The 20,997-nt window shown below is 36.1% G+C and overlaps 1 protein-coding gene across 1 annotated transcript in view; it reads right to left on the bottom strand.

Annotated features, from left to right (window-relative positions):
* LOC106143330 (dorsal root ganglia homeobox protein) overlaps positions 1-20,997 on the bottom strand; it is a 54,458-nt gene that overhangs the window by 17,605 nt on the left and 15,856 nt on the right. The window contains exons 5-7 of the mRNA XM_013345385.2: positions 16,514-16,627; positions 15,926-16,086; positions 15,128-15,235 (exon numbers count right to left, since the gene is read on the bottom strand). Of these exons, the coding sequence (XP_013200839.2) occupies positions 15,128-15,235; positions 15,926-16,086; positions 16,514-16,627 (383 nt within the window). The remainder of the gene's footprint in view (positions 1-15,127; positions 15,236-15,925; positions 16,087-16,513; positions 16,628-20,997) is intronic.

Genomic DNA, 20,997 nt, shown 5'->3' with positions numbered 1-20,997 from the left:
TTAATTTGTAGCGATGTTTTCGTTTAATAAAACTGTTTCGCATCATTTTGCGAGTTACGAAGTTTGCGCCAAATAGAAATGAGCTCATTTCATGTTTTTGTTTGTTTATTTTTGACTCGTTTTTACTGTTTTACGCGTTAATATCTGTAGATAGTACACCGGTTTTAGATCTAATCTCAACTTTCGCTAAAGCTAATCTACCGTTTTTCCCTTTAACTACTATTTTTTCGCTTGGTATATCCTTTTGAGTTTTGACGACTATATATAAAAAGGATAAATACCTAAATCAAATCTTATTTTTATGTTTTAATAAAATTATTTAAAAGGAATCAGGATAAAAATGGAAATTTCAATTTTAAATTAGTACGTAGTAAACAAGTAGCCCATGTTATTAAAGTAGGTTTAACAATTTTTTTTACGAAATTAATTAAACAACAGTAATCGTCTTTTTTGGCTTGAATCACCGAAAAATATCTACTAACTAGTGCATATCAAAATTTAGAGAACTCAACAACAAGTTCCTTCAACAAAACCAATTGATTAATCAAAATAATCTCAATCTAAATGTCACTGATTCCATAATACACCCAATAAGCATAATCCCTTCTCATTATCCTTTGACAGTTGATGACAATATCATCACAAACAAACGAAGTTCCGCCAACTCGATCGCTCAGCGCCGCCAGTCCGCTGGAACTCGATTTGGCAAGATCCGATTCCGTCGGTTGTAATCGCATCGCGCTACGGGAACACAAATTATTCGTGCGTCGAAACTCGGTAACTTCGTCAACCCTACAGAACAAAGGTAACCACAATTGGCCAATATAAGCTACCTGAGTCGATGGAACTTTTTAAAATGGCGGCTCTTTGTAACAAACTCGATCAGGGGCGCCGCGGGACGCGTAAATGCAATAGAGACTGCCTTTGAAGACTCGTTTGAGCATTCGCTTGTTTATACGAGCTTGGAACTAAAAACGTACTCGAATACGGAATTTGGTTTTCGATACTCGTTTGCCGATAGGTAAGGAGATTGAGCTGATTTGCGATTCAGGGAGATCGATTAGGTTTATTTGTAAGAACACGAGTTATGTGCTATGTAATGCAAAATTCGACCATGAGTAAGGCTTTATACTTGAAGTCTGTTAGGTGATGGGCTTGCTGCCTTTACCATATGGGAATCTATATTTTATAATTTATCTATCTAGCTAAACGAGGTTTACGAGACTTGTGATTACTGACTCTGTCTACCCCGAAAGATCTCAATTTTTTATTTCCAGGTGTATAAATAGAATAAAATGTTGTAAGATGTAATAACATTAATTATTTTCTGCCCTTGCAACCGCCTTCCCACGTAAAATGAGACAGCCAAAAAGGAAATACATCAAGAAAAAATACATAATTAAGTGAACGAGAGTGAGCCGAGCGGAACGCCAATGAAAAAAGTTGTAAATAGATCAGCATAATTTTTATTAGGTAAATCATTCCGGGGAAATTATTCAGCATGGCAAGTTTGGAAAAGTGGCGAGCGGCGAGATACTGCCACCCTGAAGTTAGGGTGACCAGAATTTCAATTGTTTGATACATACTTACCTACATTACGCCTCTTCCCCGGGGCGTGGGCAGAAACTATAGATACATGTGCACGATCCCTGGATACTTCTTCGCTTCATCCACATTCATAACTCTTTTCATGCAAGTTCGTCGGTTTCGGTTACCTTTGACCTGACCTTTGGCCAGAATGTCCCCGATTTGATCTGAGTACGTTCGAGAAAAACTTTTTTCAGTTGCTAGATTAAGTAAAATAAAGGAAATCCCAAAATAAAACAAATTCTTTGCCAAATCCCCATTTATAAAAATCTGTGCATTCGTTTAAAATTACCTAATAATGTTTTTTGATTGAATATAACGCTAACCAGTTGACGTGTGAGTGGTATACGAGTATTGTTGCCGAATTATAAAGGTGCTATCAGGCACGCCTACTAATTTGCAAAACATTATCAAGTGTAAATTATCAATCACATGGAATCTTTAGCTGATCGTAAGCGAAAGTGTTACTTTGAATGAAAATACTCATATAATGAAAAAGGAATTTTATCTCGGCAGTTTCTGAAAAATAAAAAATAAAAGTCCCATGATGCTACAAACGCGTGGCCACCTCACTCGCAGCATTGCAATGCAAATTGTAGGAATGATAGAGCAACTCTCACAAATTACTTTGCGGAATTTTAATTTGTTATTTGAATTCTGTGCAATTACGCCCAACTCTCTGCCACCCTACGAATGTATGTGAAATTAATTTCTATGTCGGAACTGAATATATAACATATGGCTTGTGGGAAGGTTTTGATTTGCTTGTTTGGCAAAATTATTTAAAACTAGCTTTTGCCCGCGACTTTTTTTTCTCTATAAAAAGTAGCCTATGTTCCTCCTCAACTCTGTATCTATACCAAATTTTATCTGAACCTATTTATTCATAATTTATTTCAAAAGTACATATATTTTTTCGATCATCTATTCATAAAAAAGATTATCTATTAATCTTTTTATTTTAGTTGCATGTAATATTATAACATATGTTATATAACCCTCCTTGCTATTGTAAACCTATATGTTTCTACGCAAACCTACTTCAATTACCTACTCGCACCCGAAACCTTATTGTGGCAAATTACATCTTATTTCGAATACTTAAGGTGCAAATTGGATTGGCTCTCGTCGAAAGAGTTTCGGACCCAACAAACGAAGGCTGTAACGTCGTTACGTCTGTTACTACCCGTTAGTTTCGTTATCGTTAGCGTCGTTATAGTAACGAGTTCCGTATATCGAGTTTTGATATTTTTGTAAAGGCATTCGATATTTTTTAAGTTTCTTGCAACAGCAAGTACCTATCGTTGCTTCTGCAATAAACATTTGGAGCATTGGCCTTAGTACGGCATAGTTGTTTGTTAACCCAATAGTCAAAGCGTTAGTTCTAAGACACGATAATAAAGATTAATAAAATCACATCAACAAATTATGAAAAGAAAGATGATAATATTTTTTTATGGCAAGCTGTACTTAAAACAACCTTAGGTACGTTTGGTTTTAACATATCTTAGTATTCCAATTGTTTACCTTTTCATTGAGTACCCATGACACAATGAGGCCAAAGACCGCTGTAAACTCCACGAGTAAAAACTAAACGCAGAAAAAAACAATTGCACAATTCGAATTTCAAATTCATTCTATTGAAAACATTTTGGCGCGCGCCACCCGCATCATGGCGGCGGGCGGTCAAAAGGGTTAAAATAGGTTATAATAAAGGTCACATTACACATAACCACTCGATCTTTACGCGTCGGCGGTCGTTGTGTGATTTATTTTTTATGGCCGCTTAAACGACTCTATTCGGTTTGATGCAGGCGACGCTAATCCGGTGAAGGGGTGACCGCAATTGATTGGGAATCGTTGAAGATTTGAGCTTCAATTATATCGTTTAAATGTGATACCACTTAAAACTACATAGTTAATCACTGATTTGTTCGTGTGATTAGAAGTTATTAGGTATAAGAGGCGATGGGCTAGCAACATTGTATTTTCTCACTTCGAAGGGCTTTTAGCTATAAAAGAATTGCTTGGAGGAGCTCTTTTATAGTAAAATGTTCAGTGGACTATAGGTAAATATTGAAATGTGTCACTTTTTCCCAAGATTACTGTGACAAATTTAATAAATATTTAAAAACTAACTCAACCTCAAACGATGTAGATATAGGAAGTACTGATTGTTACCAACAAAACAACTTTATTAATTACCTAATAGCTTCTGCGTGTGCTTTCATTATCGTGGGAAATTCTAGAAAAAAAGTACGCGGCCTACGTTTCTTTCAAAGGTCTATTTTATAAAAAAAAAAACAATTTATTCCCTTTATTTTTAGTGTGGATCATAATTTTTATAACTTTTAGTAACAACAATAAGTAACAATTAAAATAACTCGTGATCGATCAGTTAAATCATTAAATAAATAATAATAAATACCCAAATTGTCACTGTTCTGTATCATGCAAATAAAGCTAGTTGCACACCCGCGGCGGCACGAGCCAATCGCGCGATAATATCACTCGCCCGCGGCGCCCAGCGGGCGAGCGCATCCGAACGGGCTACTTGACCGGCGTTAGTGTGAAAATCACGAATATAGGGGCATTATTTGTCAATTGAACACAATATTTGGATTGAAATGAAAGCCGATACGTATCATGCTGTTTAATGTACTGTTAATGATGCGTTTTCATGATGAAGAATTGTATTTTGATAATAGACTCCTTTTTATTAGTAGTTATTCTTACTAAAGTTGTTTTGTACTTTTTAGCAAATCGTTATAGTTGTTTGCCTTAAGGCTTAGTTTAAGAGCACCAAAATATTAAATTTTCTGTAATATTAGTAGGTAAAAAGAATCTACAAGTGGCAGAATCCAACCCGTATTCTCACCCACCACCTTAGGTAAAACTCGAATTTAACTTGAAGATCTGTAACGTACTTAAATATTTAACATTAAAATACCACATACACACGACGGAGGAGACATTAAGAAGTATTTCCAAAATCATAGCCTCATTATTATTTCCTCAATAAATTGTTTTATCAAAGGAATCACTTCACATTTAGCACGAATGCCCGACGTCGCGGGCGCGTGTCGTTCGTGTTTTGTTTATCCACCAGTTTCGACTTAATTTAGCGTTAAGTGATTGCGACTGGGGCGACACCCCTGCGGCTCTTAATGACTTTCCGCTTTTTTAGTCGCGCGGCGGGCGATTATTTACGGGAAGTGTGTACGTGGCCTTTTGTCCGTTCTAAGATCACGGAAACATATGTATGTAGTTTGTAGTGATAAAATTAACATTTTAATAGATTATGTTGAACAAAATTATCGCAAAAAAAAAACAAATAAACGATCAAATTGTACTATTTATAAAGTATCTATCGTAAAGAACATTGTCTTGAAATCACCAAAATTTTACAAAACAGTCTTAAAATTTTTACTACCTTCCCATAATATACCAAAATCTTTTTCTTCCCTTTAAAGAATGCACGCTTTCCAGGAGTATCTTCAGCCAAAAAGTCCGGGCCCATAATGTAGGTTATAAAAAGAACTATTCTAGTTGAGGGAGTTCTCTATTTGATATACATATCTCCTCCTTTTCATAATCATAGGTCACGGACAATACTAGCCAACTTATGGTCCATTATTTGGATGTCGATTGAAATCAGTTCCGCTTAGCTTTATGACTTTTATCTTTTATGAAGTTGTGTTAGAGTTTTTGATTAGCTTTTATATAAAAACTAGTTTAGCCCTTGGAAAAAGCATAGATTTATATTTTGGTATTTTCTAAGGGACTAGTCAAACCATAACTTACAGTTTAACCCGGGCGAAGCTCGACTACTGACTTATGTCCATAATAATAAATTAAATATATCCATTAGGTATAGTTAAATTGGGAATTAGTCATGATTCATCATTGTTTACGTCAGGAGAGAGAAGGTAAAAAAAAAATCTGTCCGTGCAAATACAAATACGAGTATAAGTATTTTTTAAAAGTCACATAGGTCAAGAGCACCCAAAACCTGCATGAAGAGATCAATAAATATGGACGAAGCGAAAGAGTATGCAGGGATCGTGACAAGTGGAATACCTCTGCCTACCCCTCCAGGGATGAGGCGTGATTTTATGTACATATGTATCATTTAAAAAGTCATCGTCTGTAAGTCTCTGACCAGCGGTTTGTCCAGAACAATAGAATGGCGGTTCTCTTCATTAGTGGCTCTAATTAATGTTTAATTGAGCTAAATAGAGTATCAATTTAGCAACGCAATTGGATCATGCGTCGCGTTTATATTGCCAGCACTGGGTACCAGTTCCTGTAGGGTTGTCGGAGGTCAAATATGTTGTTACATACATACATACATATGGTCACGTCAATATCCCTTGCGGGGTTGACAGAGCCAACAGTCTTGAAAAGACTGATAGGCCACTTTCAGCTGTTTGGCTTTATGATGGAATTGAGATTCAAATAGTGACAGGTTGCTAGCCCGTCGCCTAAAAGAAGAATCCCAAGTTTATAAACCTATCCCTTAGTCGCCTTTTACGACATCCATGGGAAAGAGATGGAGTGGTCCTATTCTTTTTTGTATTGGTGCCGGGAACCACACGGCACAAATATGTTGTTATTTTTAGTAATCCTCCTCCTTACGTTCGTAATGGTAATACACCAAATGGTTATAGGAATGGAATGGGGCGGAAGGTACGTGTATAACCCACATGTTTGGATGCCCATTTCTCTCCGAAATTAAAGATCAAATAGGTAGAATTGAACAAAAAAGGTCGTGGTTCTAAAAATAATCAACTCTTTCTTTGAACTGCTCGTAAAAACTGATCATATAAAGAGAGTATCATATAAGTTTAGTCTAAACACAGAACTTGAATACCAACTTCGACAAGGCGGCGTGACCTTTTGCTCTGTGGAATAGTCCCACAAGTTAAATCCACTAATTGAAGGAAGTATTTTAATGGATCAGTTTCGCGAGGCGGAGCGCGTCTCAGGCCGTTCCATTAACAGCATTAATTAGAGCGGAATTGACTTAAATAGACAAGCAATTACTTACACGACAATCAACGCGAAGTAACTGGTATTATACTGAAATGTATATTATATACCAATGTCGCAAAGATCAGATGGGAGTCGCTTCCTGTAAAAACCTGACTTGCTGACAGGATATAGATCCTGTCAGCAAGTCAGGTTTTTACAGGAAGGCATACCCCAGGCTCCTATCCTCGATCTAGAGTAGTGAGGATGCATCCGTGACTAAAGCCAGGAGGAAGAAAGAGGATATCATATGTCTTCCATAGGAGATTCCGAGTCACGAAGCATTGCTTTAATGGGTACAACAGAGAACACGTAACTTCGTAAACAAAAAAATAATGGTTTTCCGGAAATAATTCCCGTAAGGAATTCAAGGTATCTCTCTCTTAGTCCTTCCCTTACTTCCTAAAGAACTTACACTGCAAACTTCAGCTTTCTATGCCACTGTAGACATTGCAAGTGGCGTTTTGATTTATGAGATTTTTATCAAACAACAGATGCAATTCCGATTGTTTTAATTTAGTTTTTTTTTTTTTTTGTCAAATTTGCAATGAACACAAAAACAGAATCGATATTCGTCAGTCGATAGAATTACCCGCGGTGGAATTAGCGAGCGCGTTCGGCGACAAATGGACGTAACGAGTTTAGTGAGAACCGTGTGTACGCGGGCTTATGTCGTCGCGTTTGATACTAATTGGTATAGAACATAACGAATGAAACAAATCAGACGAAAAAGGGATTATCGTTTATTTTTTCCTAAATACATTCGGCTCTTCTTTTTCCTCCTGGCGTTAATTTTGGTATTAAGTACATTACATCCTCTCCCCTCTGGAGATGTCCTATATTCCGATCTAGACAAAATAGTAGACTGTTGTAATTAAAAATGACAGTCAGGGTCAGGTGTCTAGACTAAGGGAATAGGGATATTCATCTAATGCAATTTTTACCGATACAATATGTGGGGTTTGCCTGCAAAGATTGCAGAGTTCAGACAGGAGTCTTGTCGTATAAAAAATTAAGTAAACGGTATTAACGCCAGGACGAAAAAAAAGTGAGGTTCGAATGCGCCGACCGTACTACGAAGCCCAACCCGGCAGTGTCGTATGTAAGCGACCGATGTAAATCTATTTGTCATATTAATGTGGGCAATTAGGCCGATGCGGGCTGGAGAGGGTTGTCGCTAAACACACAACTGTTTCTGTCAACGGGTTAGACACGTCATCTGTATTCGGAATCCTTTGAGCGAATGACAGATTTGTTGGCATTGTGGAATTTTGTGTAGTTCAGGTCCAAATTTTAGAAACCTATGAGCTAGGAGATTAGTGTTGGGACTTGTCGTATACACAACACAAGTAAAATATATTCATATCATGTTAAAGAATTTGTAGGTATATAAAGGTAGCCGTAGTTAGAGATCTTAGAAAGTAAGTACGTTTAAAATTCCAAATTTTATGTTCCCTTTTACAAAACGTAAGTAAAATTTTATAAACGGCTTAATACCTACTTAGGGCGTGATCTTGATACAAACAAACTCAGTATAGCAGTACGGATTAATTACATAATAACGTGAGCTGTAATTTGAAACTCAAACACCATCAGATAACACTAAAATTACAATTATTAATTAAAATTCACAGTTATATGCGGGCAAATGCAAGGGTTAAGTTCGTTATCCCAGTCAGTCAGTCAGACAATAAATTGACGCAATTAATTAGATTCCATTGCAATGCTTTTAGCGTTAACTAAATGAGTGGTCAGTAATTATTTGATGAGAGCCGGGTACGAGGAACTGGGCATAACACATGAAATGTGTAGAAAGAAACCTCACGAGTGCCTTTCGTACAATTATTTTCTGTTTTTGATCATTTAAGAGTGTTTTAGCTTAATTTAAATGCATTGTTGTATGGTTCCAGGCACATTAGTGTAGAGCTTCTCCATTTCTTTCCCATGGGTTTCGTAAAAGACAACTAAGTGAAGGACTAATTAACTTGAAAGGCTAACAATCTGTCACTATTTGAATCTGAATTTCATCATGAAGCTATACAGCTCAACGTGGCTTTTCAGCCTTTTCAAGACGGCTGGCTCTGTCCACCCTGCAAGTGATATAGACGTGATTATATGTATTTATACTAAAAACACCATAAAGTACCTTTGCAATGTAACAACGTAGCTACATATATTCTTAAACATCTCAATACAAGTGCAACGGTATAAGAGAGCGTATATAATAAATTACAATTGGGCGCAATGGATGTGGACTGTAATTCATTTATTATGATAATTCATCGCGGAACGAAAACTGTGTAATTGAAGACATGTTGCGATGAAAGAAGAGGTGGATGTGGTATTTTGATGCTGGTTCCCGAGAGTTATATGTATATTGCAATATAAATAAATAAAAAGAATTGTATAATATAAAAAGGGCAAGGCGGATTGACTGGTTCAGATTGAAAATTCGACATGAACTTTACTTTATGTAGTTTAAGAGAAGATGTCATCAAATTTCTGCGTGAACGGAAATTAAAAATAATTGCTGTTTACGCGGCCATCCAGCTAAATGGTCCTCATAGTAATGCGAGTGTTGACTTCGACTACCCCGCATGGGATAAAGACGTGACGTATTACTCCGATATTTGACCTTGTATCATATTTCCTAGAGAGGAGCCCGAGAGACCGCTTTTCGACATATTTGCCCACTAAACATAAGGAAGGACAAGACAGTACTCAGTATTATCTTATTCATCAATAACGCTTCATGTTTTCCGCCATTCATATTTACATATTCCACTTTATTATATTTGAGTTGACTAATTAAGTAGAACGTTAATTCCTCTTAATATAGCGTTCGCTTACTCGAGTTACGGAGAATTAATGTGTAACTCGGTTATGTAACTGTATATGTTAATAACGTAGAACTCTCGTAGCAACTCGTAGAGCTTCGTAGCATTTCGTAGACACTCCCGTTTTTCGGGAAATATTAGAACGACAACTTCTATCAAAAATAAAGTTTGACAGATGTTGGTCATGTCGGAAGAGCGAATCTTTGTATAAACAAATTGAAATAAACCATTACAAGAATGAAATGGAATAATATAAGAGTAGCTAAACGTCTAACACGTAGGTAATAGATAAAAACGTATTATATGTATGTATGTTTGTATATAATATTCAGATTTCTTTGATTAGAACCAATTAAGCTAAATTTGTTAGTACATGAAATTATTTATTTTTTAATGTGTGTTTTAAAAAAAACTATTGTACTTAAACATCATAGAACATAAGGCTGCCTTTACTCTGTCCTACGACTAATAAATAGCTATGTATATAACGCCTATTCAAATTAATCTCAAATCCATTACCATACTTTAAAATTTCCAAGAAAATTATACCATCTCCAACCCGTTACAATATCAGCGTCTATCAATTGATAGGCATGCGCACGCGACTCAACGTTCGAAATTCAAATAGTTGCGCACGGGCAGAACGATATTAGGGTTATGCTACCAAAGGTCACTGGCCTACAAATGGAAAGGCATAAGGACGCATAATTGAGCCCTATATCAAGAAAGTGATACAAATTACTCTCACTGACTTTAAATGCGGTTATGGAGGATAAATAGCATTTTAAATTGATCAAAAGATAATTTGTCAATGCGTTGAAAGATTGGAAGTGGCAGTGTGTTTTTGTACTTATTAAAAGATTTGATTGGGTTTATTTTCTGGATTTATTTTTTTAAACAGTGTATTTTTATTTTTTTAAACAGAGTAATTTTTGTATATGTAATATTTGTATTCTGAATCTCGGAATTCATTGGTAAAGTCTTTATTAAATTTGCGCCAAATTTTAACAATATACTTTCAGCCATTTCGGACTTCAAAAGATGTGTTAATCAATAAACATTATGTTTTTTTGAACTTGAATTCTTATAATTATGTTTAAACTCAATATTAATGGGAACCTCTACCACAGAGTCCGGCATTTTGCCCCGGCGGCGGTGCGCTTCAGTGCTCTGTGATCTCCACACTTCGCATGACCGGATGTGGCCTAATGCGTTCTGAGCTCTACTTATCGCGCTTTCCTATGTCACCTTATAATATAATAACACATTTAAATTATTTAAGAATAATAAACGAGGAAGATTATAAAAGATTAAAAATAATTATAGGACGTTCGTATTGTTTAAAATTGGAAAGAGTACTGGCCGCTATGAAAAAAGTTAATTTTTAATAAAAGAAAAATAGTGATTGTCAATTGTTAATTTTCACAACAATGATTTAAGACGAATTGAAGTAAGGATAATTTTTATGCTTTAAGTTTTTTATTATAGTTTTCTTTATTTTTACCAACACACAGTATTTTATTTTACATCCCGACTAATTATCTAAACATTTAGTCCTTCGAGCCGGATAATGTTATAAAGAAACAAATTTACCTACGGACAAAAGGGGTGTACCTATAAATCTGAAGTCCCTGTTTGTATCCATAATTGGAAAAATTACTTAACATATTTTAACTAATAATACGCATTATAACTTACAACTCTAAATTCTAAATAATAGAGCAAAAATAAAAGTGAACGTTCTCAGAACCCAGAATTAAAAACACAGGCTTAATTACGCATTTCTCACAATTTACCCGGCTACAGAGGAGGGATAATTTAATAATTCCTTGACATACATACATATACTCACGTCTATATCCCTTCCGGGGTAGACAGAGCCAACAGTCTTCAAAATACTAATAGGCCACGTTCAGCTGTTTGACTTAATGATAGAATTGAGATTCAAATAGTGACAGGTTGCTATCCCATCGTCTGAAAAAAGAGTCCTAAGTTTATAAGCCTTAGTCTTCCTAGCCTAGCCTTCCCTTAGTCGCCTTTTACGAAAAATAACTATATATATTTATCACCATTACATTTGCAGTTAATAAACTATGCAACATAATTTGATAGCCAACTCCCGACAGATTGTTTTCATAATTCGCCGACATTGCTCCAACTCTTAGCGAATTGAGCGAGCAACTTGAAAACTGAATTTGAAGTGAAGTTAACCTCCGCCTTCATTATTGGCAATTAACCCGCGATTCGATTAAACTGAATCTTCTTACTGAGTTTGATGAGTTGTCTATCCTACTACTATTATAAAGGCGAAAGTTTGTATGGATGTTTGTTACTCTTTCACGCAAAAACTACTGAACCGATTACCATGAAATTTGGTATGTAGGTAGCTGAAGACCCAGAATAACACATAGGCTACTTTTTATCCCAGAGTTCCCGCGGGATTGATAGGGTTTCCATGCGGACAAAGTCGCGGGCGGCCTCTAGTCTTTATATATATCTGTCTATATAATATAATAATATTAGTAGGATATTATACAAGACATTATCTACTTTACCTTGATCTCAATATGTTTGGACCGTATCGGGATTAAATAGACACATATACATACATATGGTCACGTCTATATGCCTTGTGGGCTAGACAGAGCCAACAGTCTTGAAAAGACTGAATGGCCACGTTCAGCTATTTGGCTTAATGATAGAATTGAGATTTAAATACTGATAGGTTGCTAGCCCATCGCCTAAAAAAGAATCCCAAGTTTGTAAGCCTATCCCTTAGTCGCCTTTTACGACATCCATGGGAAAGAGATGGAGTGGTTCTATTCTTTTTCGTATTGGTGCCGGGAACCACACGGCACTAAATAGACTAAGTAAAAAGACCACATGGCACTTTTTACTTAGTGGTGTCAATTTTATACCGCTACGGTCCAATCATATTGTGATCAAGGTAAATTTGTAGATAAAGTCTTGTTTAATATCCTTCTAATATTATTATTAATACAATTTTATTAAGTATGTAACGTTAGATTTAAGACATTGTTATAACACAATAAGTCAACATGTATAGAAATTTAAGAATGACGACATCGGAGGCAACAGCTAGTTTTTTATTTTTTTTTCAAAACGCAGAATTTTAACGCAGGATTTACTTAATTGACTCTGTAAGCGTGTACCCTCCTAAGCTAAATACTTAAAAATCTAATTTAACTAAACAAATATATACGGGACAAATTACACTGATTGAGTTGGCCTCGAAGTAAGTTCGAGACTTGTGTTACGAGATACTAACTCAACGATACTATATTTTATAATAAATACTTATATAGATAAACATCCAAGACCCAGGCCAATCAGAAAATGTTCGTTTCTCATCATGCCCTGGCCGGGATTCGAACCCGGGACCTCCCGTGTCACAGACAAGCGTACTGCCGCTGCGCCACAGAGGCCGTCAAAATTGAGTCAAACGAAAATAGTAGAACGAAGCTTTAAACATTTATCCACAACAGAATTACTCAATCACAAGCACAATTAGAATCAATTCAAACGACCTTTGGACAATTAGATCGTGTTCTATTGACACTGACAATATTGATTTAACGATCAGATTCCAATACTACGAACAGACGATTTAAATTATTATTTTTTTTAGTTTCAGTGTCCTCTGACAGGGTAAGACTTAACCTATCTGTAATTGTCGTAAAAGTGACCAAAGCACTTAAGCACAAATTACTAGCACGTCAAATATTTTTATGAAATGTATTTATTATACCTACATACAAAGAAGTTCACAAAAAAAGTTTTCTTTTTTTCGAAGTTACTTTTTTTTCCTGCACCATTTTGTGAGCTGTGAATCAGAGAAAATACTTTTCTCATCATGCCCTGGCCGGGATTCGAACCCGGGAACTCCGGTGTCACAGACAAGCGTACTACCGCTGCGCCACAGAGGCCGTCTAAATAAGATACAAATTTCATATTTAAAGTGGAAATTCGGTATCAAAATCAAAATCACCTCCATACATCCCATTCTGGAACACAGAATCCTTTATTTATACGTTCACGATGTTAATTCCCGTTAATTCGGCCATCTTGCCCGCGTCGCAATATAATTACGCTTCATTACGCGGAATTACGCCGGACTGTAGCCTTAATTGATTAATTGCCATATTCACTGCGCTTTAGGGTTGCCAGATAACAAATTTACAAGTTTAGTTCGTAATGATGATATTTTCAACTCGATATGAAAAAAAAAACATAATTTTTGTTGCGACATTTTTATATTAGTTTGATTTCTTTTAAAATCCTGTAAAGATTCTAGTTTATGATGATAAGAAATCCTTGTTAAAAAGATAGCAAATAAGTATTAAAGAATATATTGGGTCTGACAGAGAACTTTAGGTGGAGTCAAACTAAAAAATATATTTATATAAAAAATATATTATACAAAATAATTTTGATAAACATACATAAAAACTATAATAATTAATAAACAATATAAATAAATTAAATCGGTGCAGCAGCGATTACAGAGAATTTAGCTTCAAATAAAAACTTGATTGACTAATCATGAATCCAGAACCGTCTCCTGAGAGGTGAGGATGTAACCGGGACTAACGCCCCCCTGACGTTAGTGATACGAAAAACTCTTAAATTTAATCTTTTTCTTCACTGACACAGCCCTACCGAATTCCGGCATCACCATGACGACATCCGTGGAATTGAGTATGATTCACTTGTAATCAAATTGATAGGGATGTTTAGCAAACAAATGAGTTGATAACTCTCTACTTACACCACCAAGAAAAAGACCCGATTCATAATCCGGCCGGGTATCATCCAGAATTGTAAGGATGTAGCCTGGATAAAAGTTAGGTGAAAGAAGTTAATAGGAGATTTGTTACTGTTCAAACATATAAGCCTATAGTCATGATTCTAAGATAAACCTTAGGTTTCATCTTGCCGACCACAAGGCAGAGGTCAAGCGCATTCAAATCTATTAAAAATAAAATAGACCGTATAGTATATTTTACTTTAGTATTAATAGACCATATGGGACTGAAATCTGACTTTGTAAGTACATACACCACGTTTTTATGCATAACGGTTTGCAGAGCCTACAATCTCAAAAACACTCGAAGACGACTTTGAGCTGTATAGCTTTCAATTGATATTTATATAGTAAATAAGATATGGACTAATAATAATGTCCATCGCCTAAAAATGGAATCCCCTATTGCTGTTCACGTGATTGAGTTTTCCAATCACAATTAAAAAAAAATTAGCTTACAAAAATCTAAATAATACAAATTTTAAATCCGTTAAGTTGTTACTGAGAATAGCTTGCACAAACATCGATCGGCCTCAGTTTTGACATAGGACTGAAAATAAGTAAGACGTGGAGAAAGGAGGGAGGGAAAGGTCGGAGTGGGAAGACCTAGACGAACGTATCTTGATCAAATTAAGGACGTCCTGGTAAAGGGTCAGGTCAAAAGTACCCGAAACCGCCGAGCTTGCATGAAACGATTTATGAATGTGGATGAAGCGAAGGAAGTATGCAGAGATCGTGGCAAGTGAAAAGAGGTAGTCTCTGCCTACCCCTCCGGGGAAGAGGCGTGATTTTATGTATATATGTGGAAAAAGACGCGTTTCATAGTCGTAATAGGTAAGTTACTCACTGGTCGAACGGCGAGAACAGGTGGTGTGGGGGTCGGTGCTCGGGCGGGGCGTCCCTGGAGCCCGCGCTGCCCACCGACGGGGCTGGCGACGCACAGCTCGTCTCCGATCTAAACCGATTAAAAATATAAAACATACATACGGTCACGTCTATATCCCTTGCGGGGTAGACAGAGCCAACAGCCTTGAAGAGACTGAATGGCCACGTTCAGCTATTTGGCATAATGATAGAAATGAGATTCAAATAGTGACAGGTTGCTAGCCCATCGCCTAAAAAAGAATCCCGGGATTGTAAGGCTATACCTTAGTCGCCTTTTACGACATCCATGGGACGATTCTGGTCGTTGACGTGCTGGCAAAAGGTCCGTTAAAGAACCAAACTATAGAATAGGACCACTCCATCTTATCCTCATATATGTGTGGAAGAAGTAGCGGAAATAGTTAACTTACCTGCTATAGAGAGGTGAAATTGTAATTAGGATTATAAATTGGAGAAAAAATCTTCTGTGCCGTGTGGTTCCCGGCACTTATAAAAAAGAAAAGGACCACTCCATCTCGTTCCTATAGATGTCGTAATAAGGGATAGGCTTATAAACTTGGTATTCATCTTTAAGGCATCTTGAATCTCAATTCTATCATTAAGCCAAACAGCTGAACGTAGCCTATCATTATTTTCAAGACTGTTGGCTCTGTCTACCCCGCAAGGGATGTTGAAGTGATAATATGTATGTACCCTTCTCTGGAAAGAAAAAACTGCGGTAAACACCAGAAAGTTGGTTACACAAGGAAGATTTTCCCACCTCTCAGGTCTGGGTGACCTATTCGGGGATCTTCGCGGCGAGCGGAGCGGTGAGCGGCGCGGCGAGCCCGGGGTCACGGGCGGGGAGCCCCGCGGGGACACTCCGCCGGAGACCGGGGACGCCTCCGCCGAGCCCCGCGACATGCCGCACTCCGACGAACCCTGGACAATGGTCAATAAGTTTTATACTAAAGTGGGAATGATGCTTTGGGTTCCACCGAAAGAAGGTAGCCTGTGGAACCTCGGCTCCTATTATGTTGATTCAGACATATTATCACGTCTAAATCCCTTGCGGGGTAGACGGGATTTTGAGTCAGAAGGTAAACTTTGACTGCGATTTTTAATCTTTGTTTCTATTAGCTTGTAAAATAGAAAAACGCCCAAATTGTAAAATCCTGTTACTTAGTATAGTTAAGTTTGTGATATCGAATAAAATATTTTTCTTTCTTTCTTTCTTGTGACGTGTACAATTAAGCTTATATAATTTTACATACAAATAATATTTTTTCTATAACACCGTTTGATATTTAAGCACTCGAAATCAAATTCATCATGTGTGTGCTAGTGTGTAAAACAAATTAGGAGATACCTTATCATCAGTGGGGTCCCTCTTCGTAAGGATCTCGGTTCCTTCCCGCTTCCTTTGTTCTTCTTTTAGCCTCTCCGCCTTTCTCCATTTTGCTCGACGATTTTGAAACCAAACCTGCACAGAATGTTATATATGTTTTTAGAAGTTTCTCGTTAGTCTGGAAATCGACTACAAAAACAAAATCAAGATTTCTATTTTTCTCTCTCTGTCATCAAAGCGTATTCCTAAGTTGTGTTCCAAATGGATAAGAATTTAGGAAATACAGCATGTAACTCAGTTAAACCTTAATGAATGTCCGGAAAAGATTTGATAATGTTTTTACAGTTATCACGAGTTTACCCCATGGAGATGCAGGAGTTAACAGTGCTTGTTGTTGGTTGTTCTCTAGTTATCTCCTACGACTTCATCAAGAAAATATATATTAATATGATTCGCCCCCTGTCTAAATAGACACTTTCGTTTGTTAGACTTACTAACAAACAAAAATGCAACAATATGTGAATGTTGCCACAACAAAAACTCCTACACCCCGTGGCCAGCTATAAAATACAAACATAACCATAATAAAAATTACCCGACAACAAAAAGTATTATCGAACACATCCATAAATAATGAATATACCATAGAATGCCCCTTCTGGCGCTGTCAACACTACAGTCCTTTTATATCACGTCATTACTACCCTATTTCGTTGCTTGTTATAACTCAAAGATTACAGATCGTTCGCCACAACAGCCAAGGGTGTCTGAACCAAGCTAATACACCTACTATTCAGAACAAAATACTCGCTACCAAGGACCTTCTCAAATCGGTCGGACTATAATCACAGCCAATATTTGAGACCTTCCATTCAGTGGTAAGTGGTTTCTACGGAGGTTCAATGTATATTGGCATGTGTAAGCTGGTTAGTCAACGACAGGGCACATTTGCTGAGCAATTTTCGCAATTTACTTTTAATAAGCTCTCTGGCGGGTGAGAGTGCTGTGAAATCTTGTGTAGATGTAGTAAATGTGTAGTAGTGACAGCCATATAAAAAACAAAGTTTAATTTATTTCAAAAACTTCGTCATTTGATTTGTGTTGTAATTTGTGTGCTTGGCAAAAATATATTTCATAATTTACCTTGTGAACGTTTTAACTTTATATAGTTACATATTTAAAATACAAAGTGTTGAGTAAAGTAATGATATATAGAAAGCAAACTTTTGATAATATATGTAAAAAATATATAGGTACTAATTTATGTAAACAATTTCAGAAGTATTTTTTTGATATCATTGTGCAACTGAATGACGACAGGAACAGCTATATTTTTTTTCTATTCTCCTGAAGCTACATAAGGTATTTAATTGTACCTAATCCAGTTACAAATAATATTTTTATACGGTCCTCCATAAACCTACAAAACCTTTTTTTGCGAAATAAAAAGATATTATGGGCCGCTTCTTATATTATATAACTCTATAACCTCACAGTCCGTAAGCTAATTTCGTTAAAATAATAATCCGACCATAATCCGGCGGGCCCTAATAGTTTTTATCTCTTACTAGGGTAAAATTAATATTTCAACGCAACCCTCCACCCTTCAGAAATGTCGATATTTCACTTGAGGGGTATTTTACTAAGCAAAAGTAATAATTGGTCAAATATAAAAAAAAAATATGTAAAAAATCAGAAGCCATAGACTTGTTTGTTTGTTTGTTTGTAAATTCTTTATTGTACATAACAAATTATAAGTAATACATAAAAACATTAAAAATAACGACGTACAAGGGCGGACTTATCCCTGTGAGGGATTTCTTCCAGTCAACCAGGTATTTCAAAGAAATATATTATGTAAAGGGATAGTAGCTGCATGGACCACTAGGGTTCTATTTATAACCATACATACATAATATTACGTCTCCATGCCTTATGGGGTAGACAGAGCGAGCGAACAGTCTTGGATAGACTTGGATTGACCTTAATCACAATGAAGAAAATACAAAGATAGGATAAATACAAATGATATTGATAGGATAGGATATATCCCTTGATTGACTGACTTATACAAACTGCTGAAAAAGAAAAGCAACTGGTACAAAATATATTTTTACTTCGCTTACATACGAGCATAGAAGAATCATACGTACTTACATATGGTCACGTCTATATCCCTTGCGGGGTAGACAGAGCCAGCAGTCTTGAAAAGACTGAATGGCCACGTTCAGCTATCTGGCTTAATGATAAAAAATTGAGATTCAATTAGTGACAGGCTGCTAGCCCATCGCCTAAAAAAGGAATCCCAAGTTTGAAAGCCTATCCCTTAGTCGCCTTTTACGACATCCATGGGAAAGAGATGGAGTGGTCCTATTCTTTTTTTATTGGTGCCGGGAACCACACGGCAGTTATTAAGTATTTATCAGTACCTATAATGTTTTATAAAATCATCAATTTATGAAGCTGTAATTACCAACTTTCATCACTCGCCTCTTCACTACAATGTCAACACTTTGAATCCCTCTTTTAGCAACAAAACAAAATAAATTCGGGGCCGGTTAATAAAACAAAACACAAACACTTATATCGCCACTTACGTCGTGTCTACAACGCTCAGAAAACGATAACATATTCACCCCATTCTGCCAAGGTTGTATCTTAACGAAAACACATGTTAACATGCGACCCTGTCACTTTACTTGCATCAACCAATTTAAAAAGAACCCCGAGTCTCTTAGAATGAGCTTTAATGTGTATTACTAAACTAAGGTGAGTAATAACGTATGGGATCAGAATAAATTGGTGGCGTATACAAGGGGTGTTTTACAGTTGGGGTGGGTAATTACCTACTATTCAGTAAGCGATGTTTGCTTAAGGTTTGAACAATAACTAAATGTTTGGCGTGAAGTATAATAGCAGTTTAGCGGGTGGTCGCTAATTGCTTTTTTTGTTAGCTTTAAACGGTGCGAGAAACATTTTGGTGGTTCCCGGCATCAATACAAAAAATAATAGGACCACTCCATCTCTTTCCCATGGATGTCGTAAAAGGCGACTAAGGGATAGGCTTACAAACTTGGGATTCTTTTTTAGGCGATGGGCTAGCAACCTGTCACTATTTGAATCTCAATTCTATCATTAAGCCAAAAAGCTGAACGTGGCCATTCAGTCTTTTCAAGACTATTGGCTCTGTCTACCCCGCAAGGGATAAAGACGTGACCATATGTATGTATGTTAACATTTTGAAAATGCAATTTCTTTCATCATAGCTTATTTTGGATTGCAATATTAGCTGTTTGCTTTGTACCTCTCGCTAGAAATCATCATATTTTATTTGCAAATTTCAGATTCCCTTGAACATTGAAACATGCTTTTACTTTGTATATTATTATGTATTTATTTTATTTTATATATTTACGTACCTACATCAAGGAAAAAAGAAGACTACTTATTTCTAGAAAAATTTCTTCCAGTAGGCCCACGTCGTATTCATACTTAAAGTTTTTTTTAGCGTAAGTACCTACGTACCTACTTTAGAATGGTACGTTTTTTGGCAAATATCTATACAACTTATCCTTCGAGGTAACTGGGAAATGTGAAACAGAGACCACGTTAAGTTCTTTGCCTCCAATCTACAAATTCAAAATCAAAACTTTTATGCATTGTTATAGGACATTTCAACATCACCTTATAATTATCACATCTTTTGGTTTCATAACAGTGGTCGATGTCAAATAAATAACTTAAAACTAAGTTTATTGCCGCTTCCAAAGCGTCAGTGCAGAAGAAGCGGTAACAAACAGCACTGCAGCATTTTCTTTAACAACGTTCAATCTAAACATACAATGTTTGCTCAAGACTAAAAATAGAAAGTTAAGTTCCAAAAAACGCTAAAACATTTCTTAAACATAGACCTTAACTAATGAACTCTCATCACATACTCATTACTTGTTTACTTAACCTGTAAACTTAAGCTCTTGAGAACTCTTAAGTAAAACCGTCACCTACTTAAAAAGTTATTCGCTTAATAATTACGTAAGAGCGCAGTAATGTTTTAAAACACTTCATACGGTAAGTTAACATGAAAGTTAACGTTAATAACCGCTGAAAATATGTTAAGAAAATGAGGGGAAACCTGAAATGTAAGTGCAAAGATATCGAGCGAACAGAAGGTTAACTTATATACAAATATTTTATGTTCATTAGTATGTTGTAATCGTTAAAAAAAAATTACACAACAACTTTACGAGCTTTGCTCTTTGTCCATGTCCAATACCAAGCAACGTATCAGTTTGAATTAAAAATGGTGACTTACTAAATAAAATGGCGACATACTAAATAAACAAAAATGTATTGATCAATACATTTTAGTAGGTACTTATGTCCTACCAAATATTTCAGTTAAAACCAAAATTCATCTCACAGGAAAAAATTACAGTACTAACTAAGTGAGAGGTAAGTAATCATTTTAAACATACATAAAATTACGTCTATATCCCTAACTAGGT

This window comes from Amyelois transitella, chromosome 17, assembly GCF_032362555.1.
Source record: "Amyelois transitella isolate CPQ chromosome 17, ilAmyTran1.1, whole genome shotgun sequence".
NCBI lineage: Eukaryota > Metazoa > Arthropoda > Insecta > Lepidoptera > Pyralidae > Amyelois > Amyelois transitella.
Note: the sequence above shows the minus strand (reverse complement) of the source record. Positions and strands in the feature narration are given on the sequence as shown.